A 22,591-nucleotide genomic window follows, 5' to 3' on the forward strand; every position below is an offset into this window, starting at 1 on the left:
AGTCGGTTAAATTAATTCCTCAGAAAAGATATCAACTTATTTAGACATCTAATCTATTTCTAATCTACAGTAAAGCAACACAGCAATTAAAATTATTTGGACCAAATTCATTCTTGTGCGTAAATTCGAGCTACACAAGGATGAATCTGGCCCAGAACGTTTGGCTTCTGTAAGGCTCCATTTCCATACAGTAACAAATGCAATACATGTCCAAGCATCAGAGGATAATAAAAGCTGATAGTAATCAAAAGAAATGACCAACATAAGGCTAGCAAAACAGGATATACAATACAAATTTCTCATGTTTTATAAGGTATGAAATTAAACACACTACAGCAAATGGAAAGTCATAACGGAAGCACCGGTAAAGAAACACTACCACTTACAGAAACAATGTAAGGAATTTAGGTTGTGAATGTTCATATTCTTTCTCTTTTTCCTAATCATAAGTAAACTGTTGAAGAGCTGTGCTAGGATGTGGACTTTATAACAAAAAGTAAAAAGGAATTTTTTTTTTTCCTAATAGTCATTCAGGTGTATTTACTCTAAGAGATCAATGAACAGGGAGGCATCGTTAATTTGAGACTTGAAAAGCTTGTGACAAGCTCTGAGGCTTTTTGCACTTTCTTTTATATGGATTTTTCTTAGTGTTCTCACAATTTATTTCTTAAGTCATCAAGACAGTGTTAGTCCCTCCTCCTCAACAGAAAAGTAGAAATACACTGTTATTTCCCAGGGCTCCTTCCAGTGAGAAAAGGAATTGGCCTGCCGTATCCTCAAGAGTTTTATTAAGAGCTTACCACTTGCCTAAATGATTTTTGATGGCAAGCTGCTCTCCAGGCTTAGTGCAGAGTAAAATAAAAGCCTGAGTATGTGTTTCTTCTGCTCACAATGAAAAGGTCTTAAAATATTCTTCCATAGAAGACAATCAAGAAACACCAGGAGATACTGCAGGAGAGGGAGGGTATGACCCTGCAGCTGAAGTAAGACCCACAGAATCTTGGTTCTTCTTCCTAACGTCTGATACTGCAAGAACAGGAATTATTGCCCTGCCCTCCACCAGTAATAAAGATAAGCTGGGATGGGGAGTGGAATTGATTGTGGCCATATGGTTTGTTGAGGCACAATGATTTCTTGGTGGAACTAGACCAGAGAAATAGCTCAGGGTCACAGAGGTGACTGGAGGAAGACAAAGAGGGAACTGGTCATATCTCAAAGATATTCTGGAAATCGAGTCACCAGTCAGAGCTACTCAGTGAAGCAGAAGGTGGTAACTGGGAGGTGAAAATGTCAGAGAAACAAAGGAGATGTAATGGCATGGAGACCTAAGACAAGATCATGTGAAAATTATGCAAAGGGTTACCAATTGTAAATCTTCAAAATAGGGTTTTTTCCCCCCCACAATAGTTCCTTTAATTCCCACAATTTTTCTACTTTAAAATAATTATTTTTAATTTACACTGTATCACTCCCTTCTTACTGTAGTTTTAAACAACATTATTTTACAGGCAAATTCCTAAAAAATGTGGAAAGAAATAAAAATAAAATTTCTATCTTAGATTATTAAAAACAAACCAACTTTTAAATTATATTTATTTATCATGTTACAGTAATTCATTTTGCATTCTTTTGGCAACTACATCTGTATTAGAAAACTAAATGGTGGCAGGGAAGCTCTCAGGAAATGCCTACACTGTTGTTAAAATATCCCTGACACGTTGTGGCTTATGCCAAGCAGCACTCAGGCAAGCAGATCCTGGCTGCAGTTCAGGAGACTGTGTGCTGGGAACAATGGGGGTTATTTGGATGCAGCCTCCCTCTTTCTTGAGGAGCAGCAGAGTTTAATGAACCCAGACCATTTCATATCACTTGACTGCAGCTTCACTGGATGGTCTCACAAATGTTTAGTTTACCAATATAAACACAGTCATCAAGTGAAACTGGACTAATTACCAGTCATTCACAGAGGCAGTCACCCCATCTACTTTACTCATTGATTTCGATGCACTGAATCACTACCTTGCAGACAGTGATGTCTCCTCGTTGGTTACAGAGATCTTGCACTCCAAATTTGCTCTTCTGAATGCACACAAGATTTGGTCTCTAAACCAGCCAACGCCAGCCTTAATCTCATTCTTGTTTTTTTATATTTTAGCACCATGATATATACTTAAGATTTAGGTACTGCAGAAGACAAATAACTAAATTCTCACTCTCTCAGACATGCCCAGGATCAGACAATGCAAGTTAAGAAGGGAAGACATTGAACAGATGCTATGCTCAGAGTTCTATCCTTCTACATTGTGCCACCTGCCAGGAAATTAATGAAGGAGGAAACCAATACCCAATCAAGGCCATGTTCCCCCAGTTATTTCTTTATTTCAGCAGCAAGAAAAAGAATACAATAGAGAACCCACACTCAAGTGTATTCTATCAAGACAGCTGGCTTTGTAGTAATCATTGTGCAGTCTCCCTACAGCATGAGTGCTACTATCCACATGCAGTGAGGTGCAAAGGGACTATACCACACACAATGATCAACACTTTTGTTGCTGAAACAAATAAAAGATGGAAGAAAAAAATCCTTAATTTCTTTGTTTCTATACAGTCTCTCAATATGAAACAAAACCTTCCACTATTTCAAAATTCTAGGATATACAATAAGAATTATATCAGCACTACAATTTTCACATAAATTTAACTGGATAGTATGCTAAAATATGGTGTGTGTGCAAAATATTAACACTGCATATACTAGACTAAAAGAACAAAACCAGAATGCTCAATCCCCAGCACATACAAAAGTTACTTTACTGACTGGCAGGGTTTCTAAGGTGCCAGATATAAACTAAACAGCACATCTGCTTACTTTCAAAACATTAGCCAGGGCATGATCTGTCTTTAACAAACTCAAAATTGAAATTGAACAAATGGTTTGGAACTTCATCCATTTTACTTTTAAATATTTTGCCATTTCTGATAACGGACTATAAGAGTCTACATGGGCTGCTACTACTTTGATCCCTAGAATGTAATATTTATTTCAATGCAACTACTCGGGGAGTAAAGTTGGTAGAATTTGACCTGCTCTAAAATTGTATTATCCTGCTACTGCATAAGGTTATAGGAAAGAATTCACTTCTGTTCACCTTGTGGTTTTTTGTTCTCATCATTTCATATCAGAGCCATACATGTTATGTTTAGTGCTACATGCAAAAGAGGATTTCTAATATCTTGTCCCCCACTCAATAGCATTGTTAATAGCCATACTCTGTATCAGAGTACCCCAATGTTTTCAAAATATTCAAATAAACAATTATTGAAAAGTTTATAAACATAAGAAAGACAGATATTTGTTTAGAGCAGCACAGATGCATTTCTAGCTTATAGAAAAGGTGTTGTGATTTAAATACTCTCATTCATACAGAAGACAGAGCTGGCAAGTTATGAAAGAAAGAAATATGTGAAATGACCTAAATGTAAGTTCAATAATTTTGCATATTTCAAACACATTTTTTGATCAGATGTATTTTAAGAATACATACAAGTTAAAAGTGAAGTAAGACAAAACACATTTTATGTTGCCTTTGATCTTTAACTTGTAGCCTTATCTCCCAGGTCAGAGGGCACATTATTCAATTTCACCATATTTTGTGTAAAACCACTGTAGCGTTGAAGATGACTTTCAGTACAAATGTCATGGTACTTAAAGCTAAACTGGACCCTAGTTTTTTGAGCTTCTTAATTAAAATCACAGTTTGTAATGGTCTGACAATATTATCTTTATTCTTTCCAGTTGAGCAGCAGCAGGATTTTCACAGCATTTATTCAATCAAGCTTAGCAAAGTTTCTGCAGCTCACTCTTTCACTTCCTAAAACAGAGTTCAGAGTGACTATGCTGTCACTCCATATAAATTTATTCTCTGTGTCAAAGGGAGTAAGCTGGACTGGATGAAATCTAAACTGTTCATGGGAACTGACGTTAAGAAGTAATTCTGAGAAGAGGAGTGAAAAAGAGTGAGAGGAAAAACATTATCAGTTTTTCTTAAAAACAAATCTAAAAACTGCTTGGAATTTTCTATTACTTCTTTAAGAAAAATATGCTAGATCCTATAAGGGTAATATAATTACATTATTCAAATGACAGTCTATAAAAAAATCTTCACTCTGATCTATAAAGAGAACAAATGTACCAATTGCACTTTAATTCAGGGAGAAAAAATCCCACACGTTAAACAGCAGCTATCACACTATAAAAACACTATGAAAACTGTATTTGAAAGTTTTTCAGATTCAAAGTGGATATCACCTCTTCTGGTTATTTGTAATAATTATTACAGATCATTTAAGTATTAGAGATGGTTAGTATTGCATTATACTCTAAGCAGATATTTTCATAAGAGCTGTTCCTTATTTTTTTACTTTTATTAATGTCTTACCATTTCATTCAGTTTCTTTTCTAAAGTGTATTTTGAAATCTGTAAAACAAAAGATAGGTTTTCATTAAATTGTAGTTACATTTTTTGAACAACAACCTGCATTTTTAGGTATTCTCATACCTAAGATTTAATCACATTTATTGCCAATCCAATACAATAATACTGGTTTTGAATTAATGGGTACACTATTTATTTTATTATTAGATTCACTTTATATAATTTCATGTCAATACTTAAACTATGTAAACATGCTTTGCACTGATTTGTTACTAGAGGAGATTTGAAAAATCCATAAATTCTTGTGTTTTCTGACATGTATCAGAAAAATAGTAAATGGACCACAGTCTGTAAACTAGACTCTTAGAAATAAATAGAAAAGAAAACAGAGATAGAAATGAAAGTATTCCCTCAAGTTCTAGACGACTTAAGGTTAATTCCCTGTTGGAAAAAAAAAAAATTAGGTTGATATTCTGAATGGTGGCATATAAAGACATATTGTACCAATCTTGCATGCTTTAATAATATAAGACTGATATTTGAAGTAATTAACACTGTTTTTCATACACCATTGCCATCAGAGAATTTTGACTTGCATAATACTTAAGGTCACAAGAGCTTTAGTCTCTATATTTCCTGGGACATTTAAAGAAACATTGACAATGTCTAGAAAGAAAAAAAAAAGTCAAAGAAGCCAATGTGTATAAATCTTATACAGAAAATATTATTTCTAGAAAAAAACTAAGCCTAGAGAACAGTAATTTCAAGGTACAATTCTGACTCTCTGGATAGAGAGGACTACAGAACCTAGTTAGAAATTCCTCCCTCTTATTTTAAGCTGATTTCCAAACAATTTTTCTGTGTCCACAGGTTCATTGCGACGTGCTGTTTCCTCAAGCCACAGCAGAATTTCCTAGATCTGAACTATACTGTTACACAAATACTTGATCTGTGAACATTAAACATTCAATGTTAAGGTTTTGAAAGGCCAGTAGAATCTTTCATTACTCTTGCTGTCCCCATACTATGTTCTGGAGACCAGGGAGGGTTATTCTACATCATCTGTGCTATGCTAAAGTTTGAACAAGGCAACAAAATCCTTCCAGCTATTGCACACAAGGCCAGCCATCAGAATAAATTTATTTTATTCCTAAAATACCTTCTGTGTTAACTAAATTCTGATACCAAGTAAATGCATCTCATTATAGAGAATGTTAATAAGAACTATCTTCCTTTATTTCAAGCAACTGTGAATCCCAGCCACAACTTCTCCAACACCATGTAATGGTATAAAATAAAATACAGAAATAACATCAAGCAGCATCAGAGTAAATAGTGCATTTATGACAATTTTACTGACAAACAGGCATTGGAAAGCCATGGATTAAGTGGTAAGTACAAAAAGGTCCTAGTGAAACAAAAGAAAATAATAAAAAACAGCACTGCGAGTTGGAGGCCCAGTGTGAGTACTTGTTTCTGTTTAGGAGTCCAAAACTAGGGCTTCCAGACAGGTGAGAAGTAAGAAGACAAGAACAGAAAAAAGAGGAAGACTATGTAAATGAAAAGAAAGCACATTTCATATGCTATTTGGACTTCCGAGCCTGCAGTTCTTCTGGAGGAAAAGAACTTTAGCTGACTTAAAGTAGTCTTGACACTGAAGACCAGAACAGAAACTCAGTGTTACGAAAGTGTACTAGAAATATTAAATGAGAAGGCCTTAAAGACCCTCTTAAAAACAAGTATTTTCTTACCAGCAAAAAAACCTAAAACCAAAACAGTGGCATACCAAGGAAAGTAATTTAACAAAACCAAAAGTTTACCTGTAATGCTTTCAATGCTTCTTTCAGTCCATCAATTTCTTTTTCTTTTGTTTCTACAGCAAGTTGGTATTTTCCCTTTCAAAAAAAGCTGTACTTCAGGATTTGAGCAGAATAAATGCATTTACAACAAGAATGTTATGAAAATAAAGCACTACTCTGCTATGACAGAACAATTAATTGGTGAAAAGAGGTAAAAATTCAGTTAAATAATTTTAAAATGCATATATATATTGCTATAAAAAGAAAAGTAGAAACATTATAATTTCACCACTTATGACTAGTCAGTAAGTTTTCAAATTTTCTGTTCCGCGAGAGACAAGCCTGACAAAGGCAGAATTAATAAGTTACTTTAGAACAAAGATACTAAATAACAAAGAATATATCAGGCAAATCCATTTTCTTATCCACTCCAGCACAGTCTTCACAGAAACAACTTCCTCAGCTTTTCTAATGCACAAAGATTGAATTGTAATCTACTATCACTAGAATTACTAAATACATGCAAGCATATTTAACGTTTATATATATATATGCATGTGTACACATGTATATACACATACACAAATATATATGCATGTGAATAAAGTCAAAGGACTTCAGTGGAATTAAATCAGGTAAGAATCTCAGGCAGCAATCAACACAACGGAGAGCAGAATCTAGGTATCAGGGATATGCCAGGGAAAAAAAAATACACCCATTGAACCACCCCTGCACGTTCCAGTCATTTCTAACATGGTGCCGGCTGTGCAATTTCCTGAAACCAACTTGATGAGTAAAAGTACATATAATGTAAATTGGAACAAAAATTGGTCTTTGTATTCAAACTCTGTCCCTGCCTCTGTATTCAAACTATTCTTTCAGTTACTTTGGTATAAATTACTGAAAGTAATATTCAGTTCAACTGAAGTATTGGAGAAAAAAATCAGCACATAATTTAATTCTGAAACAGCAGCTGTCATAGAAAATACAAAGCAGGGACTCCTATGTAGGTATGCGTGGACAAACAGTGTCTTAACAAGAAAAAACTCCAAATACAAGCAAGAAAATAACCAGATTATATAAATGTAAGCAATAAACTTTACTTTGATATACTTTCAAACCAGTGTCACCTGTTGACAAATTTCTGTGCAAGTTCTTATTAAATATGTAACACGCTCATCCATTCTTAATCAGTGGGATATTTAACTGAAACAATGTCCACATGCAGACATTCATTGGTTTCACTGTTTGAAACAGGCCCCTAGTATACCAAATGCAAATCCTTTATTCAGAAGAGGAAGCAGGTGCTCAGCTTGGTGTAAAAACTCATGTAGCTAAGAAAAATCCCATAAACTCAGGCTTAAGTACATCTTACTTCAGGTTAGTTGAAGCTCCTTAGGAAACCCGCTCAGATAAATCAATAAAAACCCTATTAAAATCTGGTTTGACTAAACCAGTTAGAATTGTTATTTTTCACTAGTAAGTGAAAAGGCTTATGACAATTTGTCTCAAATCCCCAAAATAAAGTAAATTTTGTATAGCTTCAATACAGAACTATCAAAGAACACTTTTCCCCCCAACTGATTTTTAGCATAAGCAGATCTTAAAGTGACATTTCATGAGTAATTCATCTTCTATAGGCTATAAACAAAAACCGAAAAGTAACAAAGGTTATAAAGGAATTTCTTTTGCAAAGGCCATAGCAAGGAAAATAATTTAATTGTAATATACTTAGCTTATACTTAGAACATCTTTGGTAAGTTATACAACATTATCATTTACTTCTGTGCTTCACTGGATGACAAATAACAAATAATTGTAACAAAAAGTACCTTTTCTTCTTCCATGGCAAACATCCTTGCCTGTAACTTGATTGTCAGTGGCATAAAAAAAAAAAAAAAAAAAAAACAAACAAGTCAATAGAGCACATGGGATTAATTTCATTCATGCATGGGATTAATTTCATTCATGCATCTTGACAAGACAATATAGTTATATCACCCTGCATAGTGTATTTCCTGGTTTTTTTCTTTAACTATAGTAACTATAGAGTCACAAGGAGCAAGCTTGTGAAATAGATTATTTTTTCAAGAAAGAAAAACCTAACTGCTTGTAAAGTTCTTTTTTGTGTGATATGATTGTGATGCAGCATTAGTGATAAATTCTTCATCACCATGTGCAACAGTTTCAGCTCCTATGACTGTTCTCTGCAAGTTCTTTCAGCACTCGTATTTGTTGATTATATAGTGTGGAGAAAAAAAACACGATCCTGTGGTTTAAGACTGAGCCACACTTTCAAACGTTGAACAGAATAAGTTTTGTGGCAGATGTTTTACCATGGTTTGTTAATCTAAACTTGCAGAGGACATGTGATCTTACAGGTAAAAAAAAAAAAACAAACCCAACATATTAAAAGAAGCATTATCTTCCCTAGAAATTTTTGAAAAAATAAAAATTAAAAATCCCCATAAGAGTGGCTTACTGGGAAGAACTGTCAAAGTATAGGCATTAATACTGTGTGTTTAAGAAACAAAAAACACCTGATTTATTTGAGCTGTATATTCTAACATTTTACATGCAACAGAAAAATATTTTAATACCGATAACTTGCTATTATGCCATCATATTTTAAATTCTCATTGTCAAAGCTAGAAGGCCTTATTTTGCTACCTGTTTTTTAAAAGCTGCCATAGCTTCTTTGTTTTGTTGCTGCAATGTGTCCGTTTGATGCTGCAGAGTTTCCTGCTCATACAAAATAACAATAGCGTGTTTTAAGTACTATCTTGCAGCAAACCATACATACAGTATTTAACAAAAAAACTGATTCATCGTTAAATATTTTTTGAAAGACACAATTGATTAAAAACCAAACCTGAAGACTAAAAAGAGACATTTGTTAACTGGTAATCATATTTTTGGTAGTGGCTACCAAACTGCATGAAAGAGCTGAAGGAAGGCAGAAAAGACTAAGCGTAAGGCGATAGTATAAGATTTTCATCATCCTACTGCCTGGCTTTACTCTCATACATAAAAATAAACAAATTAGTTAAAGATGTACTATTATTTTTATTTCTGTTATTATTTCATATCATAATCTCATAGACTAACTGCACTCTGCAAGTGTGAAATCTTTAACATCTTTAAGCTTCATGTTCCCATACAAGATAGGAAAGCCCCCCCCACAATCAAGGTGAAGTAATACGGAAAATACATTCAGAAGACCAGGTTTTTAAAGTCCTAGACACTAAAAAATATTAGGTAGAGGTAGTAAAAGGCTCTGTCCTTGAACAGCTATCTCAAAATATAGATGAGGGTTTAGCTAAGAAATATTAGTGTGAAGTAGGAAATGATAAGTAATGACTGCAGAAAAATAAATATAAATTGCCACTATTAAAAAGAATGACTGTGAGAAAATAAATCAATCATTTGCTTCATACACAGAAAGACTAATTTCTTCTCCTGTTTTAACTGAGAAATTGGGCACTTTTCAGACATAAAGTCCATTCCAAAATTGCTACTTCCTCCAGCAAATTGGTGTTGCTTTCAAGTTCCACACATAAGAGCTGTTGCCCTTTGATACAATACAAGAATCTGTGGAGGTAAGGTGTTTCATATTCATGTACATACTCATTAATTCACTGTAAGATCGGTAGAGAAAGTTTTTATTTGCACCTAACAAACAATACATACTACATGAACAAATATTCAAAAATGTGAATAAAGTCTTGTGTTCAAAGACATAGGTTCTCTAGTGGGTACAGGACAAAGCAAGCCTGCTGAAGAGCCAGACATGGTGCTGCAGTGACAACAAATCAACTATTCTCAGTGGAGTATTCCTGCTCACCACAGGAATAAAATTTTATATCCACAGTACTGTCAAATTAAGATGACACTTGTTTAGATTATAGGAATTCAAGTCAATATTAAGTAATAATTTTGTAGATATAAGCTTGGTTTCACAGAACAGTCATCCTTTATACAACCTTCTCACTGATGTAATTGATAACTGGAAATAAGCATTACTGAGCTCTTCATAACACCACAGTCTTCCTTGTACTGTATATTCAAGTGCTGTATTTTACTATAAAAAAAGAGACTAGGAAGTTTCTACAAACATTAATTTACTAGCAGGCCTCACAGATGAGACTATTACATAAAACAATTACATACAACTTTCTCAGAAATTCAGTTTTGGAATAAATTTACCATACATGCCATGTATGTGTGTGGTACAGGGAGAGTGAAGAACAAAATTACTTTTTAGAAATATAAGCAAAATCACCTTTGATATTGTGATGTGATAGTAAATATAATGAGTATACTGATTAGATTTAAAGGAACATTTTCTCCAGTTATCCTGTTTTCCCTGCTCTAGCATATATTTTTTTTCAAAAGCAGCAACAGTAGTCATAAAAACCAGATAAAAATTTGCTTTAAATGTGTAATATTAAACCAAAAACTTAGCTCAAGTCATGTCTTTATTTTAAACTAGTTTGCTAAATTTAAGGTAAAATAAAATATATACTGAATCACAGAAGTGTTGACTGAAAGGGATATCTCTGAAGGAAAAAAAAATATAACAGAACCTTTGATAAGTCAGGGGAAGCTGTCTACTTACTGAACTACTGTTGAGGTCAATATGATTCTGCATTCAGAAACCATTAGGTCACAAATTAAATTTAAACGTCATCCTCAGCATTTTCATCTTACTGGAATCTCCAGAACTAGAAACTCATATGAGCTTGTTCCTTTGAAGTTCCAGAGCTCTACATATGTGTTCACATGAAGTTCCCAAAATCTACCACTCACCAATGTTAAATGCAAAGTGCAGGGGGGGGGGGAAAAAAAAGTTCACCTAACTGCCTATAAGTCTCATCTTTTTATTAACTGTAAATTAAATTGCTGTTAAGGTCTCAGAATGAATGGAAATCATCCTTTCTGAACCCAGATTATTAAGAACTGCAATGCTAGGTTAAGAAAAGCAAAGAAGGGTTACAAATTGAAAGCACTGTTGCTTTTACAAATATAAAATGTTTCCTGTTCTCTGTGCACATATATATCTTTCAGAAAAAAAGCACATAGTTAGGATTATTAATTTAAGATGGTTAGAATGAACTCCAAGATGAAATAGTCTTCCTTTACTACAAAGATGTTAAATATCCCAAGATCAAGGATAAAGCTGAAATTATTGTTTTTTCTATGATCGTAAAATATACAGAGTGAAGCCTTTTAACTTGTGACCTAGTGACAGGGGTCATAGGTTTGATTGTATTAGAGAAGGGAATGGATTTCCTATGAAAGCATAACCTCAGGAGCCCTAACCCTAAGAAGAATGTTGGACTTATTTTACTGAATAATTCATCCTGAGCATTGAAAAGCTGACAAACCACTTTTGAGTATGTCTAACATATAAGTTTCTGCTAATTTTTTTTTTTTTTAAATTGTCACCTCCAAAACTGGTACTTGCACTTGTCAAAGACAAGCATAATACAGCGAAGCTGCTGCGTAACTTCCCCCACACTAACATGTCAGTATGCCCCGTGTTAGGCTAAATGTCTTATTGCTTCAATATTTACACCCCTTCTGACTGAATATTTCCAGTCATGCCAAATATTATGACGGTACTCTTTTGTTAACCAGATTTCTAGGTTGGCTGCAATCCAAATCAATATAAAAACTACAGAAGTTCATGGCTAGACAAAAAACTATTGGCTACCATGTTCTACTATAAGCAATTACAATAGCCTTAAAAAGGGGAATTGTACCAAATCACAATCCATATTAACGTTACATTAAAACTAAATCCCAGCAGTTAAAATACTAAAACCATGTAGGAAAGTTACCTTCTGCCATTCAAGTTCCTGTTTCTCTCCAACAATTTTACTTATTTGATCTTCATAATTAATCTCTGTTTCCTAGTTAAAAAACAAACAAAGAAATTTACATAAGGCAGTACCCGCAAATCAAACACCAAAATAAGTTGTGTATTCCTACTCTTCTTCTTTACAGTCCAGTACACAGAGCAGTACGTGCCTACATACTGACAGCAAAGAAGGAAACAAAAGCTCTCTGAATGTGTAAAAATAGGAAGTGAGTTCAGCTGCTTTGGTCAGAAAATTTGCAGCATAAATAATTTAGACTGAAATGCATAGCAGAAGATTAGGAATTAGGATTATAGCTCTCAATTAAAAGGAACAGTTCCCTCTTCATACGTGTTCTCTTCTGCATCTTACAATAAACATCTTAAGACTCAAAGGGAATAAACCAGACTTGACTTCACAGCTGAAAAATGATTGAATATTCTGATGAACCAAGTCAAAATACTGAGATGAAGAGAAATTCAGCAAGCTGCAATTAGTGCTTCAAGAATCAATTGTTAGTCAATGATACAGATAGTCATGGTTAATGAGACACAATCTTTGGGACATCTTAATTATTCAACTCAAAGCATTTGAATCTTTATTCTTTTTGACATCTCCCAGGACAACTGAAAGTTTGTGTCAGCAGTTACTTCTGTTATTATGGAAAAAGCCAAATATGTATCATAACCTTCTGTGCCAAGGTGTCTCCCGACATACCAGATGAAAGTAAGAAGTTAAACAGAAGTCATGGATAATCAACACATATTTTTGATACGATGAGCTACCCGAAAATCTGAGAAGTCTAAATCCAGATTCACAATCCAGAAGATGGACTAGTAACAGGAAGGTGTCCTGTTCTTGCAGAAGCACTTTGCCAAGAATCAAACTATCACTGTGATAATAAATGAGACTTATCTGCTGATAATCACAGTCACTAAAAATTTATGGGAATTTTCTCAAATATTATGGTATTAAAGTCAGATTTTCCTAATTGGAATCAACTTCCCTTTTGAGTTAGATTTTTATGAGCACTGGCCTTTCTTTACAAATCCAATACTCAAAGAAAGAACAACAGGTTCCCCTATCAAACAGTCATGACTTCTTGCAAGAACAGTATTTAGGCTTTTGATGTATATCCTAAGCAATTCGCTGTTGTCCTGTTATTGCATACAGTCAAAATAATGAATATCCTTTGAAGAACTAAAGAGCTACACTAATGTGTTGTTCTGAGCTCCTGAAGACTAATTTCCTGCCTTTTCTCTGCACACTGATGATCACCTTGAAAAGGTGACTTCACTGAGGTAAGATTGACTTCTCCTTGATGAATTGGTGCACTAGTAACATTCACTGAGGTCTTGCATTGGACACACTCCAACAAGGGCCAAACTGTCTGTGTAAGGGTGAAGATAGTACTCCTGATACTTGAACTGTGTTCGCCAAATTACTGTATATAATTTGAATACTGTATAACTTTGAAATAAGCATCTTCATGCTTTTTTTGAGTTCAACCTCCCCACTCCAGTTTAAAACCTGCATTCTAAATTGATCAAAAAATAAGCACTCTTCAAATGACTCATACCTCAACAGCCCAGACTCCTGCAAAAGAAGTGGCTTTAATCCTCAGGAAAACAGTGACAGCTCAAAAAAAGCCATTTATGGATCTCTCTAGTAAAAAAAATTGAAAGCAGGCCTCAAAAAGATTATTCTCTTGATATTGGATTTTAAGTAAAATTCTACCAAATTGCAATACCATGAAGAAGTATTGGTTACCATGAGGAAAAAAAAAATCACCTTTGGATAAAGTAATAAATTCTCTGAAACAGTAAAAGAGCAAAGTGAGGTTCTTCCTCCTTTTGCAGTGAAGCAGATAATACAAATGTTTTGGCTACAAAGAATAAAGTACACTGCATCTTTAAGAAATGCAATGCTTTCCTAAACCCAGTACAAATGCGGATTCCAAGTTCTCAGTACAAGGATGTTTACAATGCTTCAACAAGTTGTGCAAAACTGTTTTAAAGAAGATTTTGCAATCTTTCTCACTTAGTATAATGTTTGATCCATAGTCCCACTGTACTATCAATAGAAATAAAATGGCAAAATATGTCCCAAGGTGATTTAAAATGGGTTTTTGACACTGACATCTTTTATAGGTTTTAGGGTCAAAACTGACTTCCTTGATTAACAGGCAGTTTACAGGCACATGTGTGGACAGAAATAACACACACACGGGAGGCTACTCCTAAACATTTCAAGAGTTACTTGTGGGATCTAAAATAAGCCTCAACAGTCACATGGATTTTACACGTAAAACATTGAACATATATTTAAAATTAAAATTTGGCTCACAGAGAACTAGAGAAAAGTTATTTAGCTTTTGCTTCTCTGATATGTACCATTAGAATAGGGATGGAGAAGAGACTGAAACAGATTTCATATGCCTTATGGTAAAAAACCCCCATAATTAAGAAAATTGAAAGGATTATCACTGCTTCCCAGTTCTGCCTTAATAAATGGTATTTCAGAGTTGCAGTGAATTTGTTTTCAGATACTAATCTGTAAGTACTGAAAGAAAATATATCCCCCTAGGATCCCTAGAGTGACAAAAACAAATGAGGTTGACTTACAGCTTCTTATAGAAGTCTAATCTTAAGCAATTCATGTTGTTAAGCAGCAAATGCTATTAAGATGATGTATTATTAGCAAACGCCTTGTTCCAAATTTTATAAAGGATTACAAGATCTGGCCCTTAAAGACACCATGTAAATTATTCCTAAACTAATCAAAATGCACTGCAGTGGTATTCTTCCCTGACTCCAGACTACATATTTCTACCACTCCTCTGTGCAGGCACTAGCGTACGTAAGGGTATTTCAGAGACAAAACCAGAATTTTGATCCAGTGCAGAACAACAGAGGTGGTGGTGGCCAGTTGTCCCATGGATCAGATCTAGCCTCAGGAAACCCAACACTATGTACCAGTGCAACACAAGCAACAGTAACATGTTGCTGCAGGAGGTGTAACATGGACTTCTAACATAACGGGCAGTAAAACTGCCCCCAGAATACCTGAAGCACCTGCACGATTGAGTCCTAATATGCGTTTGCATAACATGCTAGCTAATTTTTCAAGTATATATGTTGAAAACATTCAGACTAATCACATTGATTACTGCATCTCTTCAGCTTCTATGCATATAACTGTCCCTCCTTTTCTTTGTAAACTCATCTAGTTTGGTGTATTTGTTATAAGCTGTGAGCTCAAGTTTAGAGCATTTAGAAAGCAAACTTTAAACTGCAACTAGCATCAGAAAAGAAACAGCGCTGTGAAGATAAAGTGGTAACAGAGATTAAAAAAGCTTAACATATGCACTGTGATTCTGACCTTGCTGAAATTTATGGCAAATACATCACTAATTTCAATGGTTGTTGGAGATCAACAAGTATCTATCCGTATTAAACTTACCGTGAAATAAAGGGAAAATTATTGAATACTTTAAAGGGGAAGAATGTAGCAGATACTAGCATTACAAATTCTTGACAAAGAAAATTTCAGTTCAAATAGACTGGGCTTACTGAAAGAAAACAGTTATCTAAATGAAACCAAGCCTTGGCTGTATACAAAAAATAACTAATTTTAGTACAAAACAACAAAAAGATTTTATAAACAATGGAACTGGCAGACTATTTGTAATCAAGCATCTACCCCATTTCAATTTTAAAATGTGTATTTTAAATCTTAATGAGGACACTGAAAAGAGAATACTCATGAAATACATATTTGTGCAGATTTCATTCATTTCAAATTCTATAATTCTTCTAAGAAACAGTATGTTAAAATTTAAGACATTTATCATTGTTAACTCACACATCCATAATGAGCACTTTACATTTAACTAAATAAACACAATAATACAAGTTTGAAAACTGCACTAAATTCCATTTTAAGTGAGCCCTTTGCTTTGAATTCTAAAGAGGATAAGAACCAAAGTTCTAAGTGAACAACACTCCTCCAACTTACTCCCAAATTATAAAGGAAAATCTGGAAGCTATCAAAAATGTGTATATGTGTAACTACTGTTGAAAAAAATAAACATCATAAATACTTAAACTGAGAATGACAATTACAGGATAAAAATGTTCTCATGTGAAATCGCTAACAATTATAAGCCTTATCCATCATTTTTACTTCTTTCAAAGGACATTTACAGTTTACCCATTTTGAATTGAAAGCTTTTAAAACTTGTGTGAAGCATTTTTTTTAGAAGTTCCACCAGCTGTTTCATAAGACAAAAACATTTTTGTTACACTTAGGAGAATAATATTGTATATAACTTTGATGAGGTATCAAAAGCCACAAAACCTTAAAAGTGTTCATTTTTTATTAGATGCCTTAGGACTACATGGATTTAAGTGTTTTTATAAAAAAGACTACCATAACAATAAAAGAGGAGTAATTTGATGGTTTATTTACTCGTTGTAACCTTTATAAAGTGTCAAGCCTTCTTTAAAGGGTTTGCTTCAGGCTGTAGTTTTACAAGACGGGCTGTGGATTGGTCAAGCCCCCTCGATTCTTGACCCTGAACAGATTTAGGAACAGTATACAGTTGGCTCACATCCAAGCAGCCAAAACTGCTGCTAGGTACTTTTATTATCTTTTTCAAACTCATAATATACCTCCTACAAAATTGCACATCCAATTTCTCATGCAGGTCAATCAAACAGTACTCATAGAAACTACAGTTTCTGATTGTTTCATAATATAATTAGAACACCCTTAATGAACTAAACAGTCCAGTACAACTTTTGGTAGACTGCATGGATATCCTTCTTAAGATTAGTTCCCAGGACAAACGTTAAAGGAAGAGAAAATATTTATAACAGCTTTATTCTAACTTTAGCTCCTGATATGACATTTTTGGATCTTAATAGTTATGACAGTTAACCAGAACTTTTAGTAACCCTGTATTTGGAATTTATTCTCAAAACTTTTCCTTTTTCAAAAGCAGAGATACAGAAATGTATACCAACCACCTCTTTTCCTTTGGAAATCTTTCACTCCTCTGTCCTTGATTCTACTGCCTAGGCTGCACGTGCCCTATATTTAAATAATAATGCTCTTCTCTCCAACTTCAAGAAATCAGTCCCTATCGAAAAACAGATTTTTGCTAACAGAGAAGTTATAAGCTAACACACTGCTTACTGATTTGAATAACGTTGTTTATGTCACAGTCATGACATCCATACGCTTCAGTACTGTTTATTCTTTTATATCCACACACTTTTTTTTTTTTATATTCAGCTTTCCTTGTTTCAGTTCTCTTGCTAAAAAGTACCCTAATTTACACTTAGGCAGAAAATCCAGTTATAAGACTGTTAGGACTCTTTGTTCTGTTTCTCTGCAGCCTGTGTAAGTGGTGTCATGTTTGCCAGCTTCTAGGTAACAAACAAAAAAAGCCAGACACATTTCTATGTTGTGTTATTTTATAATTGTTTCTCCCCTCCCCCCCAATCTCCTCTTTTTACTTTGTCTTTTAACAAAATCAAATCAAGCTCTTCGCCATTCTTATTGTTAGCAGTTAGAATCGTTCCTTGTACAAAATCTTTCATTTCCCTAGCATCCTCTTTATTTCTAGAAAATGTTTCTGCCTTACTTTCTAAAATAGTAATTGTCCTCCTCATGAATAGAAACTTCAAAATATATTAAAACATTTCTTTCTTTCATGATTCTATACTTATCCTATGCAACAGCCAGAAGATAACTTAAAACCATGCTCTTTTTTCATTAAAAAAAATTAAAAATCTTTATTTCTGCAACAGTTTAATTCAATATCATGTTTTTGGTCACTGTAGACTATTGTTGCTACAGAGCTGCCTGTATGGGTACAGCAGGTGCCTCTGGTGCCCTTTTTAACTTTCCTGCTGTTCCACACACCTGAAGGTGGTGGGTCCCCTGCAGAACACACCTCCAACAAGGTTTAGCTTTGGGTGTATTGTAATGTTTCTGGGTTTTTTTAGGTCTAGATACAGCACAACCAATATCACCATTACAACTGCAATTAGCATGCCCACCAATATTGTAATATCACTAATAACTCAAGTTTAGTCCTTCTGCTTTGCTCCTTATGGTGAGCTTACGGTTTCATCAACCTTCTTCACTTCATATCTCAAAAAACCAATTTGCCTTTTGGGCCCAAGTGACATTTACAAATACGAACCTTATACTGCCACTTTCAATTTTCATCTCAGTACTGAACTCCACTTGCCCATCTTGTCTGTGAAACACTGCTAAACAGATGAGTGAGCTCTGCACAATTATGTACATCTCTTCCGTTCTGGAACAGACTGCCTCAAGTATCCTGAGCTACAACGTGCTATACGGTGCTACGCTGTGCAGTGCAAGCCCCTTCACAGCTGCCAGAAAGCAGAAGTACACTTTAGGAATGGGAGAGAGTAGCTAAGGGTTACCAAGCTCCTTCATGTCCTTCCTCTAAGAAAACCTAGAAATAGGCCAACTGTGCTGAAGAACATGGATTAGAATAGCCAAAGCCATAGAAAAGGTGGAGTAAGAGGAATTGAGATAAACTTGTTCAAATCTATCTGCAAGGAAGAGTACATACAGCCCTGCAGAACTAGGGTGAGCTACAGCTTCTGTTCCAGAAAAAACTCAGGGTGAGGTGCTGTGAGAGCCATCATGTCTGTGTCATGACAACAAACATGATTCAGGATTTGTTTCTTTTTGCAAATAATTAAGTAAATATCCTTGTATTTTCTTTCTCAGTGACTGCTCACTGGCTATCAGCATGAATGGGGGTAAGCACAAAAGGGTCTAATTTAAATCAAAACAGAACAAAAGACAGAAAGGGACAGAAACTAGGAATAACAGGGAACAGAAAAAGAGGGGGAAAGAGCATTAGGGCCAGGAAAGGAGATTAGAGTTGATAGCAGCAAAATTGTAAGACCAACTAGCCTTTAAAGAATATTCCTGTCCACAACGTGGAACCGATTCCAGAAGTCTTGAGCCCTCACATTCCCACGCTGTGAGCACAGATAGGAGATTTCCTCACAAATCAGACATCGCAACCACTTCTGGTGGCATAGCACCTGCTATGTCAACATACTTCTTTGGCTCAAGCAGTTTTATAAAGTGTTTGACAGTAAATAGTGGGATGGTAACTACCAATAACAACAAGTCAATATGGCTTCAATTTACCAAACTCAGGGGTGGGGGGAGGGGTCAGGATTCTAAAATGAAATATTTAAAGAATCCTATCTTGAAATATTTATTTGACAATACAAAACGTCTTTATGGGTAAACTCACTGCCTTTTGCAACTCTAATGTTCTTTAATGCACTTTGAAGTAACTCAATGCATTTGTTTAAATAAGCATATTAAAAAAATTTCTACTTTCAAATAGTATCTTACAGTATCAAGTATGGATTGCATCAAGTGTCTCAAAAATTTTAGTATTTGATTGTTTTAAGAGTTTAATTTTTATCCATCTAGCTTCACATACATAATTTCATCTGCAAATTTATTTTTATTAATTTGAATTTATTCTGCCTTACAGGCAACCATTCAAGGCAGTTTATTAAACTCAAAATACATGATAGTTCCTGTCCTGAAGAGACTCTTGTCCAAGTGACAAGCAAAACCAACAATGGGAAGAGAAACAGAAGCAAACAGAGGTAAAATATCTTGTCTAAGGTCAAGCCACAGGTCAAAGACAAAATTGAGAGTAAAATCCACTAGACTTGGCTATACTGCCTCCATCGGGCTATCAATCTACTGTGAGCCTCACAGGCAATTTGTAACTGAAGGAGCAAAGTAGTAAGAAACCAGCAGAACTTTGAATTTTACTTCACTTTCTTATGCAGCAGATGGACACAGAGCAAGACAAGCACTGTAATTTTTTGAGTTAGCACTGTATTTTGGTCTGTGCACTACCTTCTCCTCAGGGATGATTACAAATTTACAGAATAACCTCATGTTGGTTGAATTTGGAAGAGACTCACAAGTGAAATCAGGAGAGGATTTTGTAGCTTTTTTTTTTTAAGCAAAAACATCCATACTGAGTTCTACTTAAAAAAAATAAAAGTGAATGGCACTAGGCATGGCCATGTTATTCTATAACCCTTACTTGTTCAAAATATTAATTGTTATATTCCAGATTTGAAATATACTAAGCAAGCAGCCCTGAACTTATAATTAAAGCAAAGCAAATAACAAAAATGCATTCAGGGATACTTTAAGGTTTCAGATTGACTATCTGTAAAATGCTTAACTTTTTTTTAAACTTAAATTTCCAACTACAAATAGGTAAATAATTTTATATATTTTCAGGGTGAAGGAAGGCACAGATGTTTTAGAAATTTAGGACCATGTCTGAATTATGGAATTGGCTCTTGGCATTAGCATCAATTTTGAAACTAGAAATACGTTTAAGCCAAAAATTGCTCACCCTCCTGAGGCAGCCTTTTATAAAATCACGGTCACTTGCTCTTGTAGTATAGCAAACACAAAACAGACAAAAAAACCCGAAAAATCCCAAAAGATGAAACTCCATGGCACTCTATAAACATTTCAGGCTCTGAGCAAGTGCATTAAAAATGTAAAGTTGACAACGTAAATGGAATTAATCTAATAGATCTTATAAGAAAATTATTATTATCAAAGTTAAATTCTTCAGTCTTTACTTTTTAATACAAAAACAGTTAGACTAGACTAAACACTACCATTGTAACAGAAGTCTAGAGATCAGACCATGGTGAATTTCAACAATATTGCACCAACAAAGTAGGATTACACAGCTTTTTTCTTGAATTTTTTTTTTATGGCAGTCATTCTTTTGTTTATGGTTTTTAAAGAGAGGATTATAGTATTTAACTCAGATTAAAATAAGTATAAATCAAGCATGTCATCAATACTAATATTTTAAAAGTAATAACACACTTCTTTTGAACAGGTCAAATTCATCAAATGCAGAAAGATATACTTTAGGTCTTTCAAAAAATACAACAATCCAGAAACACTAAGGGCTGAAATTGAAACAAATGTTTACATACATAAAACTGAAAAAGTAACCACAGAAAAATATAACCAAAAAATTAACCACAGCAAAATATAGCTGCCTTGAACAGTGCAGAAACAATTTTACCTTACTACTACAAGATGATTCAACTCCTCTTTCAAAAATAAAACACCCCCCCCACCCCAAATACTCAATATGCTATTACTAAGTCTCTAGCTGATAGTTCAGCAATTTTCAAATGGTGAAATAAAGTGGATTTGGTTATGAGAGTATCTCTTTGCCATCTTATGTAATTATGAAAAGCACAAGTACACAGACAAAAATAAGTCAAAAATCACTGCTTTTCTAGCAAGTGGCAAATCAGTCTATGAAATGAGAAAGACTTGTGGACTTGGCAATGACTTGGATTCCCTTTCTTTCCTTTTCTTATCAAAGGCTGCTCTTAAAGAGAAGAAATACAGTGAAATACAAAAATTTAATGTAGATCATTTTTGTCAATAGGCTGGTGATCAACTGTAACAACTTTGTACATCATTACAGGAAAGCCAAAATCATTCCCATGCAACCCTGTTGTCTTTGTGCTGTCTACAGAGAAACTTCCAATACAGATGCTGCCTAAACCCGTGATATTTTAAAAAAATCCTGGTTGGTGAATTACTTAAAATACAACATGAAGTTTACCCACAGTTACGCAGCCTTTTCTATGACAAGGAGACAGAAATAACACAAAGAAACACTAAAAATGAGAGAAACACATTTACCCTTCTTATACGCAGTTCTTCTACTGCCTCCAATAAACTTGTTTTAAAGTCTAGCAGTCGAATGGAAAGCAATGTCTCTGATGGACTTTGAAGAGTAGAGTCAAGTGCATGTGTTTTAAAGTCTTCTTCCATTCTTCAAACTTGTTTCTGCAAAATAAAAATGTGTATTTCCTCTCCAGTTTATCTTTAAGAGAATATTCAAACTGCAAAACTTGCAAATGTGGAGACAAATTCTTTCTGCAGAGTAAAGCTACTAGTTACAGCCATTATGCAATTAACAATACTTTCATTTTAAATTAGTATGTGATATTGTAAAAGAAAACAAACAGCTTTATCATTAATTCAGCACATTAATTGTTTTTCCTCTTTATTTTTGGCTTGATCTTTGTTTTAAACAAAAACTGATGAGGATGGAAAAGTAGTACAGTTTTTATACAGAGCTACTGCCCTGCACAGGCATGAAGGTTCTACAACTAACACATCAGGCCATGAAAAAGTAACTACCTACTTCCAAGATTTCAAAAATCACAAGACAAGTTCAATTTTAAAGGAGACCTTCAGACTGGCTTAAAATTTGAACTAAGGTAATATTCACAGTTTCTGCTTCTGAATTTTAACAAGAAAACTCTTTGGTTCTGTTCCCACAAGATCAAGTATCAAAATGTTGTACTCTAAGCTAGCTAGCAGTCATGCTAACGTAAGGCCC

The 22,591-nt window shown here is 34.4% G+C and overlaps 1 protein-coding gene across 1 annotated transcript in view; it reads right to left on the bottom strand.

Annotated features, from left to right (window-relative positions):
* Positions 1–22,017, bottom strand: part of CCDC73 (coiled-coil domain containing 73) — a 50,971-nt gene extending 28,954 nt beyond the window's left edge. Inside the window, exons 1-6 of the mRNA XM_010076286.1 lie at positions 21,886–22,017; positions 12,079–12,150; positions 8,906–8,977; positions 8,068–8,103; positions 6,257–6,331; positions 4,440–4,478 (exon numbers count right to left, since the gene is read on the bottom strand). Of these exons, the coding sequence (XP_010074588.1) occupies positions 4,440–4,478; positions 6,257–6,331; positions 8,068–8,103; positions 8,906–8,977; positions 12,079–12,150; positions 21,886–22,017 (426 nt within the window). The remainder of the gene's footprint in view (positions 1–4,439; positions 4,479–6,256; positions 6,332–8,067; positions 8,104–8,905; positions 8,978–12,078; positions 12,151–21,885) is intronic.
* Between the last annotated feature and the right edge of the window lie 574 nt (positions 22,018–22,591).

This window comes from Pterocles gutturalis, unplaced genomic scaffold, assembly GCF_000699245.1.
Source record: "Pterocles gutturalis isolate BGI_N339 unplaced genomic scaffold, ASM69924v1 scaffold20148, whole genome shotgun sequence".
Taxonomy (NCBI): domain Eukaryota; kingdom Metazoa; phylum Chordata; class Aves; order Pterocliformes; family Pteroclidae; genus Pterocles; species Pterocles gutturalis.